This window comes from Pezoporus flaviventris, unplaced genomic scaffold (assembly GCF_033815535.1).
Source record: "Pezoporus flaviventris isolate CSIRO_AGI_PZ_B2104156 unplaced genomic scaffold, CSIRO_AGI_Pfla_v1 ptg000001l, whole genome shotgun sequence".
NCBI lineage: Eukaryota > Metazoa > Chordata > Aves > Psittaciformes > Psittacidae > Pezoporus > Pezoporus flaviventris.
The window spans coordinates 7,211,143-7,232,483 of NW_026892549.1; the positions used below are offsets into that span (position 1 = coordinate 7,211,143).

Below are 21,341 nucleotides of genomic sequence, written 5' to 3' on the forward strand. Positions count from 1 at the left end.
GCATAACAATTTTTAAAGAGGACACATCCTTATATCAAAAGTGAACGTGACTTGAATTTTGCCGGCGTTTGTCCCTAAAATGACCCAATTCCGGTTACTGCCACTGGGCAGCAGCAACATTGCATCATTTCTCCAGGCAATAGACACATTTTGCTTTACTCTCTGTCCTTTTCCCTGTCGCTTCCCCCCTTTTTTCTCTTCCCCCCACTCCCCCCCCCCCCCCCCCCAACCCAACGCGGAGTTTTAAAGCTGATTATTTTGTCTTGCTGCATTTTAGCCCTACACACAGTTTCCTCTCCCTGGGAACGGATGAGCAGAGAGAAGCAATCCCGGCTAGTCGGAGCAACATGGATAATTAAACCCGAAAGTTTCCATCCAAGGTAGAAATAGTGCCTTCAACGAAATGTTGCTGTAAGCCGCCGCATAGAGACCCCGGCACCAGTACCAGCGCCTGCAGCCACTTCCCCGAATATCATTTTCTCAATGAGAATCAAAAGAGCCCCCCTCTCCCCTAGTTTTTCAAATCGAAATCGAGCTGCCTGCCAACCCCACTGGTCAAGTTAATTCCGGAACAAAGGAGGACAGAAACACAAAGCATTTCTCCCCCCCACCCCTTCACCCCTACTTCCCCCTTTCTCCCCGCTCTCTCCTCCTCACACCTCCCTGGTGCCTGCACCCCAGACCGGCGAAGGCCGGGACAACCCCACCCCCCGAAATCGCCTCCCAGGCCCAGACCCTGCCTGCAGCCTTGGTGATGGGAGTTTGTGAAATAGAACGGGGAAGACTGGCTGTGGTGAGGGGCACAGGACTCGGTTCTCGTTCAAAGCATTGGTATTGGGAGATAGCCCTGGGTTGGGAGGGGAGAAATGAGGACACCCATGTCCCCCAGCATTGGTGCTGTTGTTTTGACCTCGGGCTAGTAAATACATATATAATTAAATAGAATAAAATTAAATAAAAAATAAAATTAAAATAAAATTTAAAAATAACAAACCAAGACTGGATCTGCTCAAGTCGGTGGTGGGCAGTCCGGGCCGCCCCGTAAAGCAGGCACCCTCAGCGGGCTGCAGAAGACGTGTGCCTGAGGGACGGGAGAGGAACCGGGAGCATCCATCCGTCAGTGGGAGAGTGGACCAAACTTCCTACGAGCGCTGCCACCCGGCTCCAGGGAGCTGGGCGGTCAGGGAGAGCCCCTCGGGGCTGTGAGGAAGCCGGGGGTGGAGGGGGAGTAGTGTCCTTGTGCACCCTCCGAGCTAACAGCCTCACCTATTTGCACACATTGATGTGCAAGAGGATACTTCTCTGCACACCCGTTGTACCCACGTTCAGATGCCCAAATGTAAGCGCAAATCCTCACACGCAAATGCACGCCCAGGAGCGCTGCCCGCGCGGGCTGGGAGACACGGCTGTTCCCTGCGCCTCTTTGTCAGCCCAAGTTCCAGAAGCAGGGGAAGTCTTTACTGCCACGAAGAATCCCGCTATCACTCGAGGTGCAGAAAGTCGTAAGGGGCTGTTCCCAACACCGAGCCCCGGCACCCGGCTCGGGCAGCGACCCTCCCCACCCCCCCGCAGCCCAGCGGAGCAGCCCCGACCCTGGCCCCGCTGCCCCGGAGGCGAAAGTGTCCCCGGCTCTTCCTCGGGCTACACGGCTCCCCGAGTAGAGACAGAAACAGGGAGAGACATAGGTAGTAGCGAGAGCAGGAGGAAATTGGAAACACATTTAAAAATGTAAATGGATTGGAGCCAGCAGGACACTGTGAGAGGGGGGAGAGAAGGCGCAAGGCGAGATCGGCCCGGCTGCGGACCCAAACCCTGCACAACAACTTTCAGCCCCTCTCCGTAATGTATTTAGCGAGGGGACGGAGGGATCTGCCCTGGAGCGGGGTAGAGCAGCGCTCAGGAACATCCAGAGTAGCTTAAGCCAGGCTGCAGGGAGGCGGCCAGGCTGGAGGTTGCCGCTCGGACAGCTCGCCCGCCGGAGGGATGTCGCTGCCCGCCCGACTCTAGCGTTGCCTGCGACAAGCGCCTGCGACGCTGGGGCTTCTTGAGGCCGATCCAGGTGACTTGTGCTGCTCGCAGCGAGGTAGGGTGGGCTGCAGATGTGGGTGGGAGGCGGGAGGGGGCTCGGGAAGCAGATGGGAAGGGGGTTGCAGCCCGGCCACTGGAAAGCAGCGGGCTCTTCTCTCTCCTATCTTGTCCTTTTCTCTTTTTTTTTTCCTTTCTTTTCTTTCCCTTTTCTTTTCTTTTCTTTTCTTTTCTTTTCTTTTCTTTTCTTTTTCTTTTTTCTCTTTTCTTTTCTTTTCTCTTTTCTTTTCTTTTCTTTTCTTTTCTTTTCTTTTCTTTCTTTTCTCTTTTCTTTTATTTCCTTCTTTTCTTTTTTGTTTTTTTTCTTCCTTTCATTTTCTTCCTTTCCTTCCTTTCATTTTCTTCCTTTCCTTTCCTTTCCTTTCCTTTCCTTTCCTTTCCTTTCCTTTCCTTTCCTTTCCTTTCCTTTCCTTTCCTTTCCTTTCCTTTCCCTTTTCTCATTCCTTTTCCTTTTCTCATTCCTTTTCCTTCTTTCTCTTCTCTTCTCTTCTCTTCTCTTCTCTTCTCTTCTCTTCTCTTCTCTTCTCTTCTCTTCTCTTCTCTTCTCTTCTCTTCCCTTCTTCTCTCCTCTCCTCTCCTCTCCTCTCCTCTCCTCTCCTCTCCTCTCCTCTCCTCTCCTCTCTCGTTTTTATTTTCCTGTTTTCCATGCTTCTTCTCTTTTTTCCTTGTCTTTTCTGGTTTATGTCTTTTTTCTTTTCCCTCTTTATTTTCTTTTCCTTTTTCATTTCATTGTCTTGGTTTTTCTTTTCTTTTCTTTTCTCTTTTCTTTTCTTTTCTTTTCTTTTCTTTTTCTTTTACTTTTTTTCTTTCTTTTCTTTTCTTTTCCCTTTTTTTGTTGTTCTCACCCTTTCCCTTTTTCTTTTCATTTTTCTTTCCCCTTTTGCTTTTTATATTTCTTTTTTCTTTCTTCCTTCCTTTTTTTTTTTCTTTTTTTTTTCCCCTTTGTAAAAGGTGAAACAGACCAATAATATCTCTGAGAATGAAAAAGACAGTTTTCCCTCCTCTTCCCAGAAACTTCTGTGGGATGTTTTCGTCTCCGTCCCCCTTGGGAAGCTGGGAGAGACAATGAAGTAAATAAAAAAACTTTCCTACAGTTCCCTGTGACTTGAGATCCGGTCTGCATTGCTGGGGCAGGGGTGGTCCCGGATAGTAATTGATTCATAACCGTACACCAGGACTCCAGGGCACCACGTTCTCGGCGCCCCGGGAACTTCTCGGGGGAGCGGGGTGGCGGTCCTATCCGCCCGGGTCGGAACTGCGGGGCTGCGGCGACACCGCGTCTCCCCACAGCCCGGCCCTCCTTGCCCCTAAAACCTACCACTTCTTCCTTCCCTGCGTGTGTACGGGTGTGATTTGGGTACCCAAGAGATATAAACCTGTGCCCCCCAAAAAATGTTTCGAGCGAGGCTGCTTCCAATACCTATTTACCAACGAATTATACTGCTATTATTGCTTTCAATGAAGACTGAATCCCCAAGCGATAATTGAATTAGTCTATTGAAGAGACTGTCAGGTACAATGACGTGGTATATCCCGCGCCTTTCCCAGGGTCTATAGGCTTTGGGGACCCGGAATGTATAGTCTGACCTTACAGCTCATAATAATAATGCTGCACTTGTAGCAGAAATCTATTCGTATTCACTTTTAACAAAACCTCTGGTCAGCCAGTCCCTGTAGGAAGGATGAAATCTATTGTATTAGAACAACTCATTTATGTCCTTCAGCAAAGGCCCCAATGAGATCTGATCTAGACCTAGAAATAGGATTACCACAGCGTATATTAACCACGTTTCTATACTTCCTCCTTCCTATAAGGGCGCCGGAAAAAAAAAAATGGTGCGAAGGAATTCTGATACTCTTTTAATTTTATTTTTAATTTAAATTTTAAAATCTCCTCCCTTTGGTGGCCTCTCTCAAACAGAATAAAAAGAAAAGAATAACAAGAAGAAAAGAAAGTAAATGCAACGAAATCGGAGAAATCATTCCGGCCAGTTTCCGAAGAGGCTGAGGTCGCCGCAGAGACGGGAGCAGTGCGGGCTTCCTCCCCGCAACCCGGCGGCTGGCACCAGGGCCCGGGTCCCCGGCCCCGCCGCCCCTCGGCTGCTTTCACCCTCCTGGATTTCATCTTCTCTATCTACGCCAGGGGGGGGACGGGGGGACGACAGACCCAAGCGCCGCAGCTGGGAGCCGGTGGGGACATCGTCCTGCAAGAGGCTCAGACCGCACCAGGGCACTTCCGAGGGGCAGCGAGCCCCGAAGCCCAGCTCCCGGTTCCCGTGCGGGAGACTGCTCCGTACGCTAAGCCCCACGACGGCAGAGGGCGTGGGGCTCCGCGGGGCCGGATCCCTTTGACGGGCACTCCGAAACCCGGCGGCGCCCACAAGTCACAGAGTGAACTTTTTTTCTGAGAAGGGAGTATTATTTGTTTTAAGCCTCCGTCTTTACGGCACGGTGCAGACATACTACTCCGATTACTGTATCTGCAAACCGGAGAGTAATATTTATCTATTTCGATAGGAAGAGTCGCGGTGGAAAAAATATCCATCCTGGAAATGTATATCGTCTTTTCCTTTAACCCCTCCTTATTCATTGAGGCGATCCCCCACCCCTTCCGTACACAAACCTACTCGATTTATAGAGAAGCCTTTAAAATCCAGACCAGTTTCTAGAAGAAGGGAGGATTCCAGATGAAATAATTCCCCCCCTACATACACCCACACATACATACACGCACACACTTCGCACCCCCCCCCCCCCATTCCTTCCCTCCTCCCCCCCCCCCCCCCCCCGCCCTCGGGAAGGCAAATTAGATAGTTAAAGGCTTCGATTTCTCTCTCTCTCCCTTTTGTTACCCAATTTTGGAACATTTAAGGATGGGTGTGTGTATTGTATTCAATAATAAAAGCTATAGGGCCGCCAGGACATTTATCATCCTATTACTGTAACAAATCCGGGCTCCCAATACATGAAAGGTAAAATGAATTACCGACGTTAAGCCGTCAATAAAGTCATTTCTGTAAATGGTGTCTCCGAAGGACTGCAGCATTATTCAACTAGCTTTATCAGCAGCTGGGAAATTACGTGAAGAAGCTCGCAGCGTGTAATATGGCCCTGCTTACTTTGATTAAGCGTCTTGCCAGGGAATAGTGACAGTGCTTTTGACCAGGTTTTATTCGCCGTCCTGTGATGAACGCCAAGCTGATCAGGCGGAATGAAGAGTAATTAAAACCTATAAATTATCTTTTGCAGCCCTTCTCAAGGCGTCTCTTGCAGGAGAGATAAGGCAGCGAGCCCCCATTTACAGCTCTGAAAGGGACCGCGGCTCACAAAGGCTACGTGGCTAAATGGGATATTGATAGTGTCCTAATTAGAATTTAATTAAGTACCCACGCTCGCTTTTGGGATAAAGATTTCAATTTTGCTAACTTAAATATAAATAAACCCAATTTCGGTGCGAGTAAATGATATGATATTGTGAATGCGGGGGGGGGGGGGGGGGGCTAACATTCATTTAATTGCGGATGAAGCTCTTGATTCTGGGGCTGATTGTGTTTCGCCAGCTATTATTTTAGGGGATTATTGTATGACTGGAAGTAACAATTCGGTAACGTTTTCCCGGTGGGGAAAACAACTATCGTGCTTCGGAGATAGGAGCACACACACGCTGCCCGGTAACCGGGGGAGCTGCTGCCGGGCCCCGGAGGTGTCTCCTCCAGCTCCCGGTGCCGGTTATCTCCCGAAAGCGGAACACCGTGCCGGGCCGCCTCCCGAGCGGCTTCCGAGGAAGGAAGAGCCGGGCTGGGCCGGCGGGGCGAGGAGGGGACCGGCCGCTGCAGGCACTGCGTCTCAGCCTGCCGGGGAGCGCCGGGACACAGACACATGCTGGTATGGGGGGTTGAGCACGCACTCGTGCACACACAGAATACATAGGCGGCGGCGAGTGACGCGGACCGGCCCACGGAAGGGCGCGGAGCGGCGCAGAGCAGAGCGCGGGACACCGCGGCCTCCTCAACCCTGCTGCCCGGCCGCCGTTTTGAGGAGGGGAAGAAGATGGGGATTTTCTGTTACGTCAGAAGGAGAAAACGCCGGGAGTTGCTCTTCCCGCATACCCGGGAAGCAGCCGCGGGCCGGGGAGCGTCTCCGGCCCGGAGCAGGTGTCTGCGGTCGTCCGGGAAGCGACCGGGCCTCGGAGCCCCCGGCCCGTCGGGACACGCTGTCGTGTAAAACTTGAGATGTCGTGGGAGCCCCACCCCCTCGTGTCCGTTCGTGGGGACACCGACATTTTCCCTCTCCAGGGCAGCAGAACCTCCACGCAGGGAGCAGCCGGTTTGGAGGTACCGACGGCGGCAGAGCCACCCTTCCTATGGCGCCTAGCTCGGCCCTGGCAGTCCAGCAAAATCCAAACTGGGCTCAGGGCATTTGTACTTTTTCTTTTCTGCAAATTATTTTCTATAAGAGCTTCATCAGTCCCCAAAGAGTGGCTTTTTGCTTCCAGCTTCTAAAATCCTTTGAATTTCCCTTCTGGCTCTACACGTGAGGCGAGGTGCTCACTCTTTGCCGGGCAAAAAAAAAACCAACCACCCAAAACAAATACAAAAAAACCCCACCCAACCCCACCCCCCAGAAACATCCAGGGAAAAAAAAATCCCCCCAAACCCCCCCAAAAACACAACAACAAAAAAACAAAACAAAGAAACAAGAAAACATGAAAAAGAAAGCAGCAAACCTAACCCAAACAGACGATACGAACTGAGCTGTGACCTGTCAGCTAATTTGCTTCATATTCCGAAGAATGAAAAAAAGACAACCCAAAATCCCAACAGAGGAACAAACCAGTCGAGCGGCTGCAGCTGTTAAGACCAGCTCACCCCGGCAGCGGCTCCTGCCTTTATTTATTGTTATTACTATTGCTATTAATAATAATTTTCATTCCTCAAAAAGAAGTTTTGATGCCTCGCAACCCTCATCGCGCTCGCCACCTCTCCTCGCTGCCAAACCCGGCTGCGGGGGAGTAGAAAAAGAAGCGCAAAAGACGAAAAGAGGACTCAAGAGATTTCGGGAGAGGGGGGTATTATTTGGGGGGGGGACAATAGGGAAGCGGCCGATGACCAACTTCAGCGCAAGACACGACGCGGCTGGAAGAAGTTGTTTACAGGGCTGGGCGGGGGTTGGGGGGTGCCTGTACACCGTTGTCGGCGGGGCCCGGTGCCGGTGCCTCCGCCCCGTCGCGCCCTGTCCCGTCCCGTCCGGTCCGTCCCCACGCGGTATTTATCGCGGCGGCCCGACGGGCGCCCATTGGCGGCTGCGCGGGGTGTCAGCGGCGGCGGCGCCGCGCCATTGGCCGTCCCCACGTGCGGGGCCACCTCACGTGCTTCCGGTGCGAGTGAAAAAAGTGTGGCTGAGGGATTTTTTAGGGAGAGTTTGTTGCACGGACCGGAGCTGTCAGAGATTTGGGCTTTTTTTTTTTTTTTAATTTTAATTTTTTTTTCAAGGCAAAAAAAATACCCAAACCACCAAAAAAAAAAGGGAAAATATATATATAAAAAATTAATTACTAATATCCCGGCCCGGTCGGCGGGCAGCAGGGCGCTGGCAGGGACGGGCCCCAGCAGCCGCGGCGTGGGCAGAGCGGAGCGTGACAGCGGGGAGCGCGGAGCAGCCGCGGCGGCGGGGCGATGGGCAGATTTTGACGGCTTTTGTTGGGGCGGGTTTTTTGGGGCCCGAGCGGAGCTGCCGCCGCACACTTTTGTGGGGTCAGTGTAGGGGGGTTTCTTTTTTCACTTTTTTTTTTTTTTTGATGGAAATATAAGCTGATCGGGAGAAGGGGGAGAGAAGCTCTCGAGTGTCTCCCCGGTTTTGGATCCATCCGTGCAAGGGGGAGAAAAAACATCTCAGCTCCAGCCCAACAAGTGGATTTTTTTTTTCTTTTTTTCTTTTTTTCTCTCCCTCATTCTTTCTTTTTAATAGATATATTTTTCTCATATTTTTCTTCCCCCTTTTCCACCCCGCCACCCACCGGCAAAGTGGGGTGGGTGTAAAGCGGGTGGGTGGGGGGGAAAGGAGGCAGCGAGCTCCGTGGCGGGGGCTGAGCATGGAAGAGCCGCCGGAGGGGCACGGCCACCGAGAAGCGGCGCCTGGCCCGGCGAGCAGCGGCAGCGGCAGCGATGGAGAGAGCGTGCCTGTGTCCCCGAGCCCCGCGCCCGCCTCCCCCGCCGCGCCCTGCTCCCTGCCCCTGCCCCGTCGCCGCCACCCGCCGCCCCCCCCACCGCCGCCCCACCGAACCACCAACTTCTTCATCGACAACATCCTGAGGCCGGACTTCGGCTGCAAGAAGGAGCCGCCCGCGCCGGCCGGCAGCGGAGGAGGCAGCCGGGAGCGGGACGGAGACCGGGGGCAGAGCTCAGGTAGAGAAAACGTCAACCCGCTGCTGGCCCGGCCGCCCAACCCGCCCTCCCTCCTGTGCCCGGACTCGAACTGCCGTCCTGACGGCCCCGCGCCGCCACCGCCGCCAGCAGCCGCCAAAGCCAGCCCCGCCGCGGCGACAGCGGCGGCGGGGGCGTCGGGGACGGTCAAGCCCCCCGCTGACGGGGGCGAGACTCACCCGGCGAAGTACGGGGAGCACGGCAGCCCCGCCATCCTCCTCATGGGCTCTAATAATGGAGGACCTGTTATAAAGCCCGACTCGCAACAGCCGCTGGTGTGGCCGGCCTGGGTCTACTGCACTAGGTATTCAGACAGACCGTCCTCGGGTAAGGAACCGCGGCGCATCTGGGAGCTGTTAAAATCGTGACAAGGTCGTGTCCCCCCCCCCCTCCCTTCCCTCTTCCCCTTTGCTTTGGCTCCCGGCCTGCTAAAGACCTCGCGTGGGGCGGCGCGGGGAGGGGGGATGGTCTTGGGTCACCCGGGGAGAGAGGAAACGCGTGCTCCCCCCAACCACCCCTCCTTCCTCCTCCGAATCTCCCAAATTTGAATGTGACGCCGGGGCTCCGATTCGGCCGCGTTTTCATGCGGAGACCCGGCGGGGAGCGACCCCTTCAACCCCGCAGCCTGGGTTCTTTCGCAGCGCGGCGGCGTGGGGCGGGAGCGCTGCGAAAAACGGCCGCGGATTCGGCTGCTTCCGTGTCTGGGGGCTATTTGTCCCCTTTTATTTTTTCCCTGGGTGCTAGTGGCCTTTCAGGGGTGGCGGCGGGGGCGAGTCCTGAGCCACATGTTGAGTGGCTGCTGGAGGTACGTGCCGAGATCTGTTTGCTCAGAAAGAGAAGAAAAATATTTAGTGGGTTTTTTTTAGGAAGGTGGCGGAGAGGCTGTTTACCGGGCCCTCTGCAACGAGTCTGAGGCCCTTAGGCCGCGCTTTGCCGCGGAAGCCGGTGCTCCCGGCCGTGGTATGAGGCCCGGCTCTCGGGAGGGGACGTGCCTCTGCCTGGGGCTGCCCCCGTGGGAGCCGCCTGCCCGGCTCTCCGGCCTCAGCCCGTTCTGTCGCCCCTTCAAGGAACTTAAAACTCCCCCACATGCCCCGGCAGCCCCTTGTTTCATCACCGTTAGTTTCTGTTTCCAATTTTTTTTTTTTTTTTTTTTTGAAAGAAGCAGAAGGCGAGGAGAGAGGGCTCCCCTTTGACTCCTGAGGCCAGCAGCCAGGGATCCGCTAGCCGGGGCCGGGTTCGGCTCCCCTGTGCCTCGCCTGGGACACGGGGCCGGCTTCCCCGGGGTCGTTTCAGGACGCGGAGAAGGCGGCTATGGCCGGCCCCAGCTCGGCTTTGCGGCTTGCTGGTTGCGGTCAATGCGGCGCTTCCTACCTAGCCATCTCCATCCCCTGTTATTGACACGTCCAGCGACTTGAAACTCAGAAAAGCCACTTTGATTGACCCCTGTGATTGATGGAGTGATAGAGCTGTCAGACAGCGTGGCCGTCGCTCCCGGCCGGCCCGGCCACGGCTGTTTTGCTACAGATTCCCAGGGCCTCCGTGCGCCAGGCGTTTTGCACTTGCGCCTTCGTTTCCTCTCCTTCCCTTTCTTCGGACATAGGATTATTCCTCTATATCCTCATTGAAGCTTTCTCCTTGCCCCAGTCCGGAGAGGAGAAAGAAGGGCGAGGGCAGGTTGGTGCGGCTCGGCTTTGCTCAGTCGCCCTCTTTGTTGTGCTCAGAGCTGTCCGCTGGTCCCAGCCGCTTCTCCCTGCTTCGGGGACTAGCGGGCTGCAGTAGTCGGAGGCGCCGGCACCCCGCTGCAAGGTACTGGAGCACAGCGACTCCCTCCCCTCATCCTCTGCCCCTCCGCCGGCCAAGCCCGGGAGCATCCCTCCGGGCCCCTTCCCTCTCCCTGCCAGCAGACACCACCGAGACGCGGGGAACTCCCCTCCTGGGGAAGGTCTGCGCCGGGAGAGGAGGAGAGAAGCTTTCGGCCTACTCGGCGGCCAGAAGGCCTTGCCGGCTGCGGCTGCTGCTGGCGGGGGGCTGAGGACCCGGGACCGCCCGCCGAGCCAGGCATCTGTCGGGTGATTTTTGTAGATCATTCTCTCCTCCTCTTAAGGGCTCCGACCCTTTTCTGCTCCCCCCTGGCCGGGCCGAGTTGGCGTGCAGAGCACCTGGGGTACCTCCCTCCCCCGGCCGGGGACTGCCATCAGAATGCGGCCCGGAGCCGGGCTGCTTCCCGGCGAGCTCTGTGACACTTCGCACGGCCCCATCCAGGCCTGGGGCGGGGGTGGCACTGCTTTAGACTGAGGTTCGTGGAGGGAGTCGCAGGCGGAGCCGGGGCTCCTTGGCAAAGATCGGCCGCTGGCCATCCCGGACCGGGCATCGGCTGGACTCTGGAGTGGTGGAGGAGCAGGCTCCCCCGGGACTGGGCCGCCCATGCGGTGGGGGTTGTTCCCCCCCGCCCCACCCCAAAGAGACTGGCGCAGCCCCCGGCCAGGCTGCTGCTCCCGGCGGCTCCGCGGTGCCGGCTTGCGGGGCCCTCGCCCCCTGCGCTGCCCGGCGGAGTGCCCGGCCGGCGGACTCCGGTGTCGGGCCGTACAGAGGGGAGAGCGGCTCGTCCTGCCGAGGCGGGCGGAGCGGCTTCCCGACTTGTGTCGGGGCGGGGGGCGATAGGAGCACTGCAGGTACCGGCGGGGCCGGCTCGGTGGGGGGTACGCGGTTGGTGCGACGCTCTCGGCCCCGACCTTGCCTCTCCTTCCCCATCCTTCTCTCCGCTGTAATGGGGACTGCGGTGCCGGGATTAGGGATATGTGGAGGACGGGGTACACGGGACCGGCATAAATTCGCCGTCGGCCATTTTTCCGGCGGCCGGCGGTGGATGGGGGGGGGGGGGGGGGGGGCGGCGGTCGGTTGGTCGGTCGCTCGGCGGCGCGGCCCTGCCCTGCCCAGCGGCATGTGTGTACCCTGCCCGCAGGCCCCCGCACCAGGAAGCTTAAGAAGAAGAAGACGGAGAAGGAGGACAAGCGGCCGCGGACGGCGTTCACAGCCGAGCAGCTACAGCGGCTGAAGGCGGAGTTCCAGGCGAACCGATACATCACGGAGCAGCGGCGGCAGAGTCTGGCCCAGGAGCTCAGCCTCAACGAGTCCCAGATCAAGATCTGGTTCCAGAACAAACGAGCTAAGATCAAAAAAGCGACGGGCATCAAGAACGGACTGGCGCTGCACCTCATGGCCCAGGGACTCTACAACCACTCCACCACTACCGTGCAGGACAAAGAGGAGAGCGAATGACCCCCCCAGCCCAGAGCCGCGGCGCCGGCCCGCCGGCCGGGAGGCAGACAGGTGTTATTTAAAAGCAGATCTATTGTCTATCCATAGTATAAGGACTCCAATCACGAAAAAAAATATGAACACTTAAAAAAAAAATATATAGCCAAACAGCATATGACCTTGTATATATTTAATTTCAGGTAAGAAATATGTGTAGCGATCTCTATTTGCTGGAAAGTTTCCCCTTCTATCTCTTCCCCCCTCTTTTGTTTGTTCATTTTGTTTGCTTTCTTTTATTTTTATTTTTTTCTCTCGATGTCCGTCGCTCTTGTTTTACAGCAATTGTCCGACTTTTCCGATCTTTCGTTTGATCTCATTTCTTTTGTGTGCGTGTGTGAATTTGTCTTTTTATTTTTCCTGAGGAAAAAAAAATAAAAATGTTCTGATCCACAGACTGCGAGACTGAACCCGCCGCTACAAGCCAAAGATTTTATTATGTTCAGAAATCTGTAGTCTGAAATAAAGTGTAGACTGTGTTCAGGATCCAGAGTGCCTGTAATTCTTTGTTTTAGTGTGTGGACGTTTGTATATATGTATATATATACAAAAATATAAAAAATAAATATATATATATACACGATATGCTGTGTATATAGTGCCATTGCAGAGGCGTGTTTAGGTTTTGTTTTCGATAGAACAGTGCGGCAATTTTTAAACTGCTCATCCTTTGCTTAAAACCTTGAGACCTTCGTTTGTTGTTTTTTTTTTAATATTTTTATTTTCCTACCTTCTTAAAAAATGAATTCTTTTGCTGTTGCGGTCTTGCCTCACCTCCCGCCATCTCCCTTTTTAACAAGAAATAAAACCCACCCTGTAATAATGGTAATAATGTATCACCAGCTCCTGCAGGAAAAAAAAAGCCTGAATCCGTCTGGATGGTTAGAACTCCGGGATACGATGAAAAGGGATTTATTTGCCTGGAAGCTCCTTGCCTCGCACCGAGGGGGTCTGTCTGCTCCCCGACTGAGTTTCCAGCGAGGATATTTACCCGGGTAGGGCAGAGCCGGGGCGAGGAGAGGAGACGCTGCCGGAGCGATTGCCGCTCGGCAACGGTAGCTTCGCCACCGCTGCCCGGGAGCGCTCCCGCTTCCCGGCGCTGCCCACCGCTCCCCTATCGGAGCGGTGCTAGGGCTCACGTTTGCCCGTGGGAAGCGCGGGGTCGCGGAGGGCCGGCGGCGCGGCGGGACTCCCAGCTGCGGCCCCTGCTCTGCTTTTTCACCCATGCCAGGTAAATTCGGGGACGCTCTGCTCCTCGTCCGGAACACCGACGAGCCCGTGGCTTTGGCCTCGAGCCGTCGAGGGCCGCCGTGCGGGGGCCTTACGGCCACGCGTGCTTTGCGTGGAGCCCCGCGGAGCCGCAGGAGTTGGGGGTCCGCTTCTTTCGGTCCCTACAGAAGCCGGGCTCCCGGGGGTGCGGAGAGCTGCCAGGCGCCCGACAGGGGTGTCTGTCGGGTTTTATTCTCCCTTCTTTTTCTTTCACCTCCTCTGAACTCCTTCCCGGGTGCCGCAGCAGGCGGAGCGGAGGGTAGAAGAAGACAGAGCTAGAGCAGGGGTGCGACCTTATTCTGCACCACTTCTGGAGGACGGGGGCGAAGTCGAGGCCATGCCCGGGGGAGAGGGACAGGGTGGGCTGGGGCGCGGAGGTGAGCGAGCAGCAGCACCCGCGGCCGGCACAGCCTGCAGCTCCCATCAAATCTGCAGCTTCGCCCCTCCTTGCCCCGTCGTAGGCACTAGGGGGTTTCCGTCTGTTCGAGGATAAGGGGAACAGAGATGGCCTCTCATTTTTCTGTGCTTTTTAACTGTTTCTCCTTAGGGCTGCCGTCAGTTGACAACAACCGAGAACGGAGGCGCAGGAGTCCCCTGCCGTCCGCCCTCGCTGCCAGCTGAGCAGAGCCCCTACTTAACGCCATCTCACCCCATACCACCGCAGCGCATCCCACTCCAGCGCATCCCCATGCATCCCCGCCCAGCTCAGCCCTCCTCTGCTCGCAGAGGCCTGTGCTCCTCTCTGCAGGCCGAGCAGCTGGGAATACTTGGAGGGCTTAAATAAATGTTGTACAGCGCCATCTAAAGTTCTGCATTTCTTTCTCCTATTTTTTTGTTGAGTTTGAAACATGAATTTAAATCTTCCTCACTGAGGAAAACAAACCGTCCTTCAAAGTGAGAGCTGGGGGGGGGGGGAGGAAGTGCTTGCTGGGGTCCCCGCTGGGGAAGCTACAGGTTTCGGGGTGCGCGTTAAGACACACCCCCGTCCCCCTACCCTTCCCTGCTGTCGGGGGAACGCAGAGAGGTCATCGCCCCGCCCCGCTCTAATCTCAGTTCAGTTCTCTGCCTTCTCACATACACTTCGCCTAGCAGTCCCCCGGAGCTGTACAGGAGAAAAAATGTAAATTCTTAAAAATCGGGTAACGACGCTCCCCGAGAACGTTCCCCGGCCGGACACAGCCGGGCCATGCAGAGGGGACAAGACACCGGCCTGTGGGACACGGGTGGTGCTCAGGCTGGTTTTCAAAGCTGGGCCGAGCGGGGCTGTCAGGCCCCCTGCCTTCCACCACCCGCAGCTAGGGCCCCGGGCCCGCTGTCTACCTCAGCCAGGGGCAGGCTGCCGGGCGCGGGGATCGCCCTCAGGATGGGGGGCTCCGGAAGAAGAGGGAATGAAAAGGGGGTTCCTCAGGCTCGGGGTGTCCGGCCAAGCTCAGCTGAGGCGGACAAGTCGGGAATAAAGACGACCAGGGAAATACAGGGCAGATTAAGAGGAGCCTAAAGAGGATTATTTAAACAAATCAGGGGTTTTAATGTAATTATGCTTTTAGGATTTCTCGTCGAGAGCAGCTGAGCAGGGAATATGAGGGGACTGGTGCAGGCGAGCCTGGTCCAGGTCTGCTCTCGCTGGTTCCCTGAGAGGCCTCTGTCCCCCGCGGGTTGCCGAAACACGCAGCCCCTCGGGGGATGCCCTTCGGCCAGTAGTCGTGGGGGCCCTCGCCCCTGGCTCAGCACCAGCCCCGCGGGAGACTGCGAGGACCTCAGAGGTAAAAGCAGGGGCCGCAGCACCCTCCCCGTTGGAGCGGGACCAGGTGTGAGCACAGCAGAACAGGGAGGTGTGGGACACACGCTGGGGCCACCGGTCAGATAGCTGGGGACTGGATGGGGCGGATGGGACGAGGGAGCCCCAGCTTCGGGAGGGGGACCCACAAAGTCAGGCGGAAAAGTCCTGGGAGAGAAGTGGTAACTCCCCGTCCCTTCTTGTTAAGGGGTTAGCTCCCCTTCTCCCTTCCCCCTCCCCCGATTCCCGAGGCAGCAGCACGTTTATGCGGTGTGAATCTCAGCCAACACCCAACAGATGACCCCCTGCCCCCCTCCCTCCGCTGGACGCTCATTTCTCCCTCTAAAGCACCCGGAGAGCCGGGTACAACCGCTTCCAGAATCCCGGCCCCGGGCCGACGACCACCCTCCGGGAGGGGCTGGCCGGCAGCCTGCTGCTTTGCATATGCAAATGAGGTTCGGGGAAGAAGGAGGAGGCCACGCGTGTCCCCCCTGTCGGTCCTCTCGGGCCGGGGCTCAGATCCCGCTGCCTCCTGTCACGGAGCTTGTTCCTTTGTGCCGCCTTTCGAGGAATCAAAGCAGACACGGTTGTGACACGTAGCCGGGCGGGTCAGAGGTCAGATTTCACAATCCCAATTACAATGATTTCTAATGGTGTTTATCTTGCGGGCTCCACCGCTGGGAGCTTTACAAGAGGGCTCCACTTCCCTCCCCTCTGCTCGGAGAGCTGTGGGTGCGGCGGGGCCTCGCCTCGGCCCCAGCCGGGGGGGATGCGCTCCCCTGTGCACCGAGTGCCGCGCCTGTCCCACCGAAAGGCGCTGGCAACCGAATGGCGGCCCCAGGGGGGGGCCTCAGGGGCCCGGCCCCAACCCCTGGCTCCCTCTGTACCCTCCTGCGGTGCTCAAGGCCACGCCAGAATTAAGCGGTTGAACATCACAGTGGTTTACGGTGAATATTGCCTATTGCCAAGAATTGCACCTCTCCTGCCCCGTCAGGTCCGAGGGAGCACTAATCAGTGACTAGGCTGAGGTAGGAGCTCTGCTCTCCAAAGAGGCGGTGGTCCGGAGTAGGGGCGGGGGGTGGGGGGTTATAGGGACCGGCCTTTCCCCAGCTGCACCCCCCACCTCGAACCGTCGAGCCGCGTCCGAAGCCGCCGGCGGCATCCCGGGGGATCTGAGGTCGGCGGTCCCGGCAGGGAGCTCACCCCTTTCCGCCGCGCCCCGGGAGGGTCCTGGCAACGGAGGCTCGGCCCTGAGCACACCCCAAACCCCGGGCTCCGGCTTCTTGTCTGTGAAACCGGTTCGATTTTACTTTTGTCTTACAACAAATGAAGGCAAAGCAGTGGTCGGATCAAAACACACCTCAAATGGTTTCCGATTAAATCCAAAACCTTTTGGAAAAAGCTTTGCCGAGTGTCCAAGGGCTGAAATTTGGTGAAAAGGGTTATAAATTTTGACTTAAAAAAAAAAAAAAATCTGCTACTTTGCCTCTGTGGGGGAGTTAGACACGTAGCGCCCGAGCCCCAGCCTCTGGCTGGGTGTTGACAGCAGTGCAAGGTGCATCTTTATACCCTACATCAAATGCCTTTGAAACAGATTTAGAAGAGTGTATGTAAAATAGCTAATGGAGCTCTTTCTTCCGGTTGAGTAAGCCGGGAAACCAGACTTTGCTGGAAGTGGAAGTCCTTTGCTCTGAGAACTGACCTTTACTGCACCAGGTGAGCAACCCTTACATTAAAACAAGTTTTTTGTTTGTTCTTGGTCACTTTGCCAGTTTGGAGATAACGAGGATGAGAATAAAAACTTTTGTTAGCAACGGCAGCAGCACAGCCGTCGGGGGGGGGGGGTGGGGGGGGTGGGGAGGGTTGGAGCGGGTAGAGGGTAAGGGGCAAGGGGATGGAGAGCCGAACCCGCTGTGGCCCTTGGCCAGGGCGACGCCGTAATGGTCGTGGGGGGCTCCGAGGGGCTCTTGGGAGCACACACTGGTGGCAGCTCCGTTCTGCCCCAGACTGCTGCTGAGGGACTTGGCGGAGCACGGCAAGGAACCGCCACACCAGGGCAGTGCGGGAGCACAGGCGAGCCAGGCGAGCCCGGGCACCTTTTCTTTATTTTTTATTGCCCCTCCTTCCTTTCCCGTCCTCGGTTGGGCTGCCTGGAGCTGCCGGACTCGGGAACAGTAAGCGTTCGGCAGAACTGAAGGCAGCCCCGACGTCAGGCGCTGCCGGGGTACCGCGGGGCTCTGCTCCCCCTCGGGGCTGCAGCCGAGCCTCCCTCGGCACGTAGGAAGAGCCCTCCCCGGTCAGCGAAGCCCCAGGCTTCCCCGGGGCCAGGCAGAGTCACCTGGCATCGGTCACCCGGGCACAGCACGGGCGAGGGGAGGGAGAGCAGACAGGGACAGACAAAGAGGGGCAGGAGCACCCCGGGGCGCCGGCTCGGGGTCCCCATTGGCATCGGTGGAGGGCGGCCGCCTCCCACCCACCTCAGCCGTCGCCAGCAGCTGCCGGGATATGTTTGCGCGCGTGGGGTGTAGGAAAGGGCTACGCTGGCCACGGGGCCGAGCCGTGCGTCCCGCCGCCTCCGGTGTCGATGGAGACGCTCCCCGCCAGCTCGTCGGGGTCTCCGTTTGCGAGGGCAACGCAGGGCCCCGAGGAACGGTGGCAGCAATGGGGCACTTTCATTATCTGTCCGTCTTCCTTTCTTTGATTGCCAGATTAAAAAGCCCCCACCTCCTACCCCTGCCTCCCTCCCCGGGCGGCAGCTGGCTCCCCGCTGTGCCTCCGGCAGGGCACCCAGTCCTCCGGCGGGGACCGAGGCTCGGCGACCTTGTGGGGGATACCGGCGCGCTCAGGTGCCTCCTCATGACACAAACCTTTTAAGAACTAGGTGGAGGAGGAGATGCGTCTGCATAGCCTTGCCGGGCCCAGGAGGCAGGATGGGGAGAGGTTAAGCTTAAACCCCCAAATTTTGAATGGACGGAGCCAATGAGGGTTGTGCTTTGGTGCGTCTCCTCAGTTTATGAAAAGACTGAAGAAGGCATGGGAAATAACATTAACTTTAAGATCAGCCTTATTTTTTTTTTTTCTTCTCCCAGAGAACAATGCATGCCTTATCTCCCTCTGAATAAATAAATCATAATTGCCCGACAGTTACCCGTCACAATAAACTTGACCGTATCTTCCAACAATTAGTTACACGTTCTCTCTGCTCTGGTAAAAGCCTTGTTAAATGTGATGAATGGTAAAATAAGCTACCCTTGAACATACTTTGCAAGATATTTATTGGAAAAGTACAATTATTTCAGCCTCTTAAGGAGACTATTCTACAGTGAAGGAGGGTGGCTGGTAAAAGATAAGACTAGAGATAAAACTAGATTTTCAGATACAAAGTTAAATACCAATTGTATCATGGCCTTTTCATGGGGCTTGGTGCTTTATTGATGCCCTGGTGAAGGTTTAAACAAAAATACTTAAATGTATACCCTTCGGCTTCAGTACCAGGGGCTGGGCACTGACTCTAGCAGCAGTTTTGCTGCAGAGAGCCGTCAACTTCGCCCTTTCCATTGGCAGCTTCTGTTGCCTAAAACGTTGCCTGGGAGTGTCTGCCACATCTTGGATACTGCTGTGGTCCCCTCCTGTGGGACTGTTGCAGCGACACCTGGATCCCAGCTGAGAAGATGCTTCCCAAAAAGCCAGGCTGGGGCAAGCACATGCTGCCCATCAGCGGCAGGAGACAATAGTCAGTGCCTGGGGTGGTTGACGGAGGCTCAGTATGAAGGTTGCTCCTGCTTCCCTAGCAGAAAGAGGGGAAAAAGAGTTTTGAAGTTTCCTGACCGCAGCTCCCCATCCGTCAGATGCTAGGGCTGTCACAAGAGCCCTAGGCTAACTTTGTAGTCAGGAGCATCAGTCGAATCTGCCTCCAAAAACATAGCAGGGCAAGAATAGAGAAGACTGGAGGACTTGCATGCAAACTGGCCCAAGGAGATACCCTGGCTAGTAACCAGGCTAGACCTTGCCACATTTGAGAACCTTTAATGGGATTAGAAAAATGATGAGTATCTTTTGTCGTTCTCCAGGAAGGGCTGAATTTTCCCTTGGGAATTCCCCATTTGCGTGTCCTAGGTTATTGACCTGGCTGTACTTGTATGATGGGTCTTGGGCTGAAAACTCAGTTCCTCCCTTGGGCAAAACAAGCTGAAGCTGCGCTGAAGGCCCAGTCTAGAGGTGCTGTGAATCAGGATCAGGCCCTGGAGTGGGCAGCGCAATTTCTGTTCATGTTGATGCAGAGCAGGGCATTGAGAGTTTCGCCTGAGCCAGGTAATGCTCCTGGGCCACAATACGCACCAGGAGGCAGAACAAGAGAATTCCTTACAGATCTTCCAGCTATACCCACTGCACAGCAATGGTTGTCTTGATGCAGCCCAGGTCTGGACATTTGTAGCACTGTGTCGTCTCCTCCAGTCCATGTTACTGGAGTTGCTGGTGAGGCTCCATGGCTGTAGAAAAGCAGGTAGGGAATTTCACGATAGAAGTCTGCAGCTTGGAACATGAAGGACGATAAATGTTAGAGCAGTAGCCTAGAGGTTTCACATGCAGCCTTTAACTTCCATAGGTTTTTTTTTTTACATGCAGGGTTATATAATTAAAGTGGATTTTTTGATAAATTTAGGTTTTTTTTTGGCTCTCTTTCTTAAGTAAAAACACACGAGGGCCACACTCTCTTGTGGAAATGAGCATAAATATGGATCCATCTCTGTAGTGGTTTACCATGCAACTGAGTTTGCCCCAGAACACATCTGTTATAGGATGCATCATATAAATATATATTGAGTCACATTTCAGATACTGATCATGTCCTCCATAGACAACAGTATCAGTCTGGGGTTATTACAGGTTCTGTGATGTAGATGTTTCATATTTGACTTTTTAAAATATGTTCCACTTACTTGTAAGACCACACAGGCTCTGTTGAGGACACCTGGTATCTATTAGATTGTTTCAGCCTGTGGAACAAAGCTAATCTGATATGACTAGTGAAGTTGGGAGTTTTGCCATTGATTTCAATGGCAGGAGGATGGGACTCAGAAGGCTGAGCTGTAAAAACACAGCTCCATATGATTTTATTCACATCTAGCCTGTCAGGAATAAAACCCCACCAGCCAGAGGTCAGGGGAGTTGCCCTGTGCTAGTGTGTGTGCATGCAAGATTGCAAGCAGAGACAAACGATACACAAATGCGGATTTGTCAGCTTTCCTGAGGTTGAATTTAAAAATGAGCAGCAGCTTAGCCTGAGCTACAACAATAGATTAGTGGCTTGAATATTGCTGTAGATAGGATAAATCTTGGCAAAAACTACAGGCATGTATCAGTGCCAAGAGAAAGCAGAGCATTCTTCTTTGCCTTGCATATTGTACCTTTCTGAGTGTCCAGGTGAAGGCACAATTACAGTTCATAGCCTGTACAGTACAGCCAAGCACCTAATCTTCCCACCTGAGGTCTGAGTCTGGTGGGAATGCTGAGCCTCTGTAAGCTGGCTGAGATGCGGTGTGGTTGGTAGTAGGGCAGGGGCAAGCTCCAACTTCCCAGGGAGTTTAGTAGCAAAGCTGAAAGATTTTTTCACCAAAAAAGTGAAACCCAGTGTGCTATAGAAATCTTCAGGATCTTTCAGATTCTTTTTAATTCACTAATTTTTAATCACTGCCTGAAATTTCTCGGTGCTCCCCTCGCTGCCCCTGAGATCCATCACAGAATTGGTTTTGAAGGAAGTGTCTTAACTGGAGAACTGATTTAGAGTTGTTTAGCTCTGCAGCAAAGTGAATGCAGGCAGCTCGAGCTCCCTTCCTTCGTATGCTGGTTTACACCGGCTCTGGGTAAGTCCCTGCAGTGGTGATGCTGAGTGAAGAGGAGGACAGAGCACCCGTCCCCTGCTTCTGCCTTTCAAGAAGGCTTACACCTCTGCTGTGGATTGTTGTGCTTAGATACACATTACTCAGTGGGTTTCACCACCCTGAACTTGAAAAGTTACTTGAAAGCTTTATTTTAAATTACAGAAGCTTGTCACACTTCAAGCTCTTCTTTATATCCAATAAATTATTAAAAATGATTTATGAAAGCATGTTCATGACTGAACATGAATGACAGCATTATTGTTATTAATACATATTAGGGGCCAAATCCTGTGTGTGTTTTATTTTATTTATATTTTTTTCAGGGACTCCTTTATTTTGGGTTCTTCATATATCCATTCTTACAGCAAAAGAGATTCTGAGAAATGAATTCACAATTTCTGTAAGTCTGGCAAAATCATCCTTGAAATCACTAGGAATTTTGTGTGTGTGAAGCTGAAAGTAAATCAGGGCTTCAGGATCTGTTTCCATGCAATTCTAAAGAGTCTTAAGAGTTTATTTAATTTGGATGGAGTGAGTGCACTTGCAGGGAGAGTTCAAGCACTAAAAAGGAATATGACTCTTCCCTATGCA

At 54.7% G+C, this 21,341-nt stretch overlaps 1 protein-coding gene and 1 long non-coding RNA gene across 2 annotated transcripts; one reads left to right on the plus strand and one right to left on the minus strand.

Moving 5' to 3' along the window:
• Window positions 1–3,932: 3,932 nt before the first annotated feature.
• LOC133274610 (uncharacterized) lies at window positions 3,933–8,822 on the minus strand. The gene is made up of 2 exons (XR_009745309.1): window positions 8,687–8,822; window positions 3,933–4,289 (listed from the first exon to the last, which is right to left on the minus strand). It is a non-coding gene; the product is annotated as an uncharacterized LOC133274610 (long non-coding RNA).
• Window positions 8,064–12,025, plus strand: EN1 (engrailed homeobox 1). The gene is made up of 2 exons (XM_061463192.1): window positions 8,064–8,834; window positions 11,470–12,025. The coding sequence occupies exons 1-2, from the start codon at window positions 8,177–8,179 to the stop codon at window positions 11,784–11,786; spliced, it is 975 nt and encodes a 324-aa protein (XP_061319176.1). The 5' UTR covers window positions 8,064–8,176; the 3' UTR covers window positions 11,787–12,025.
• Window positions 12,026–21,341: the final 9,316 nt, after the last annotated feature.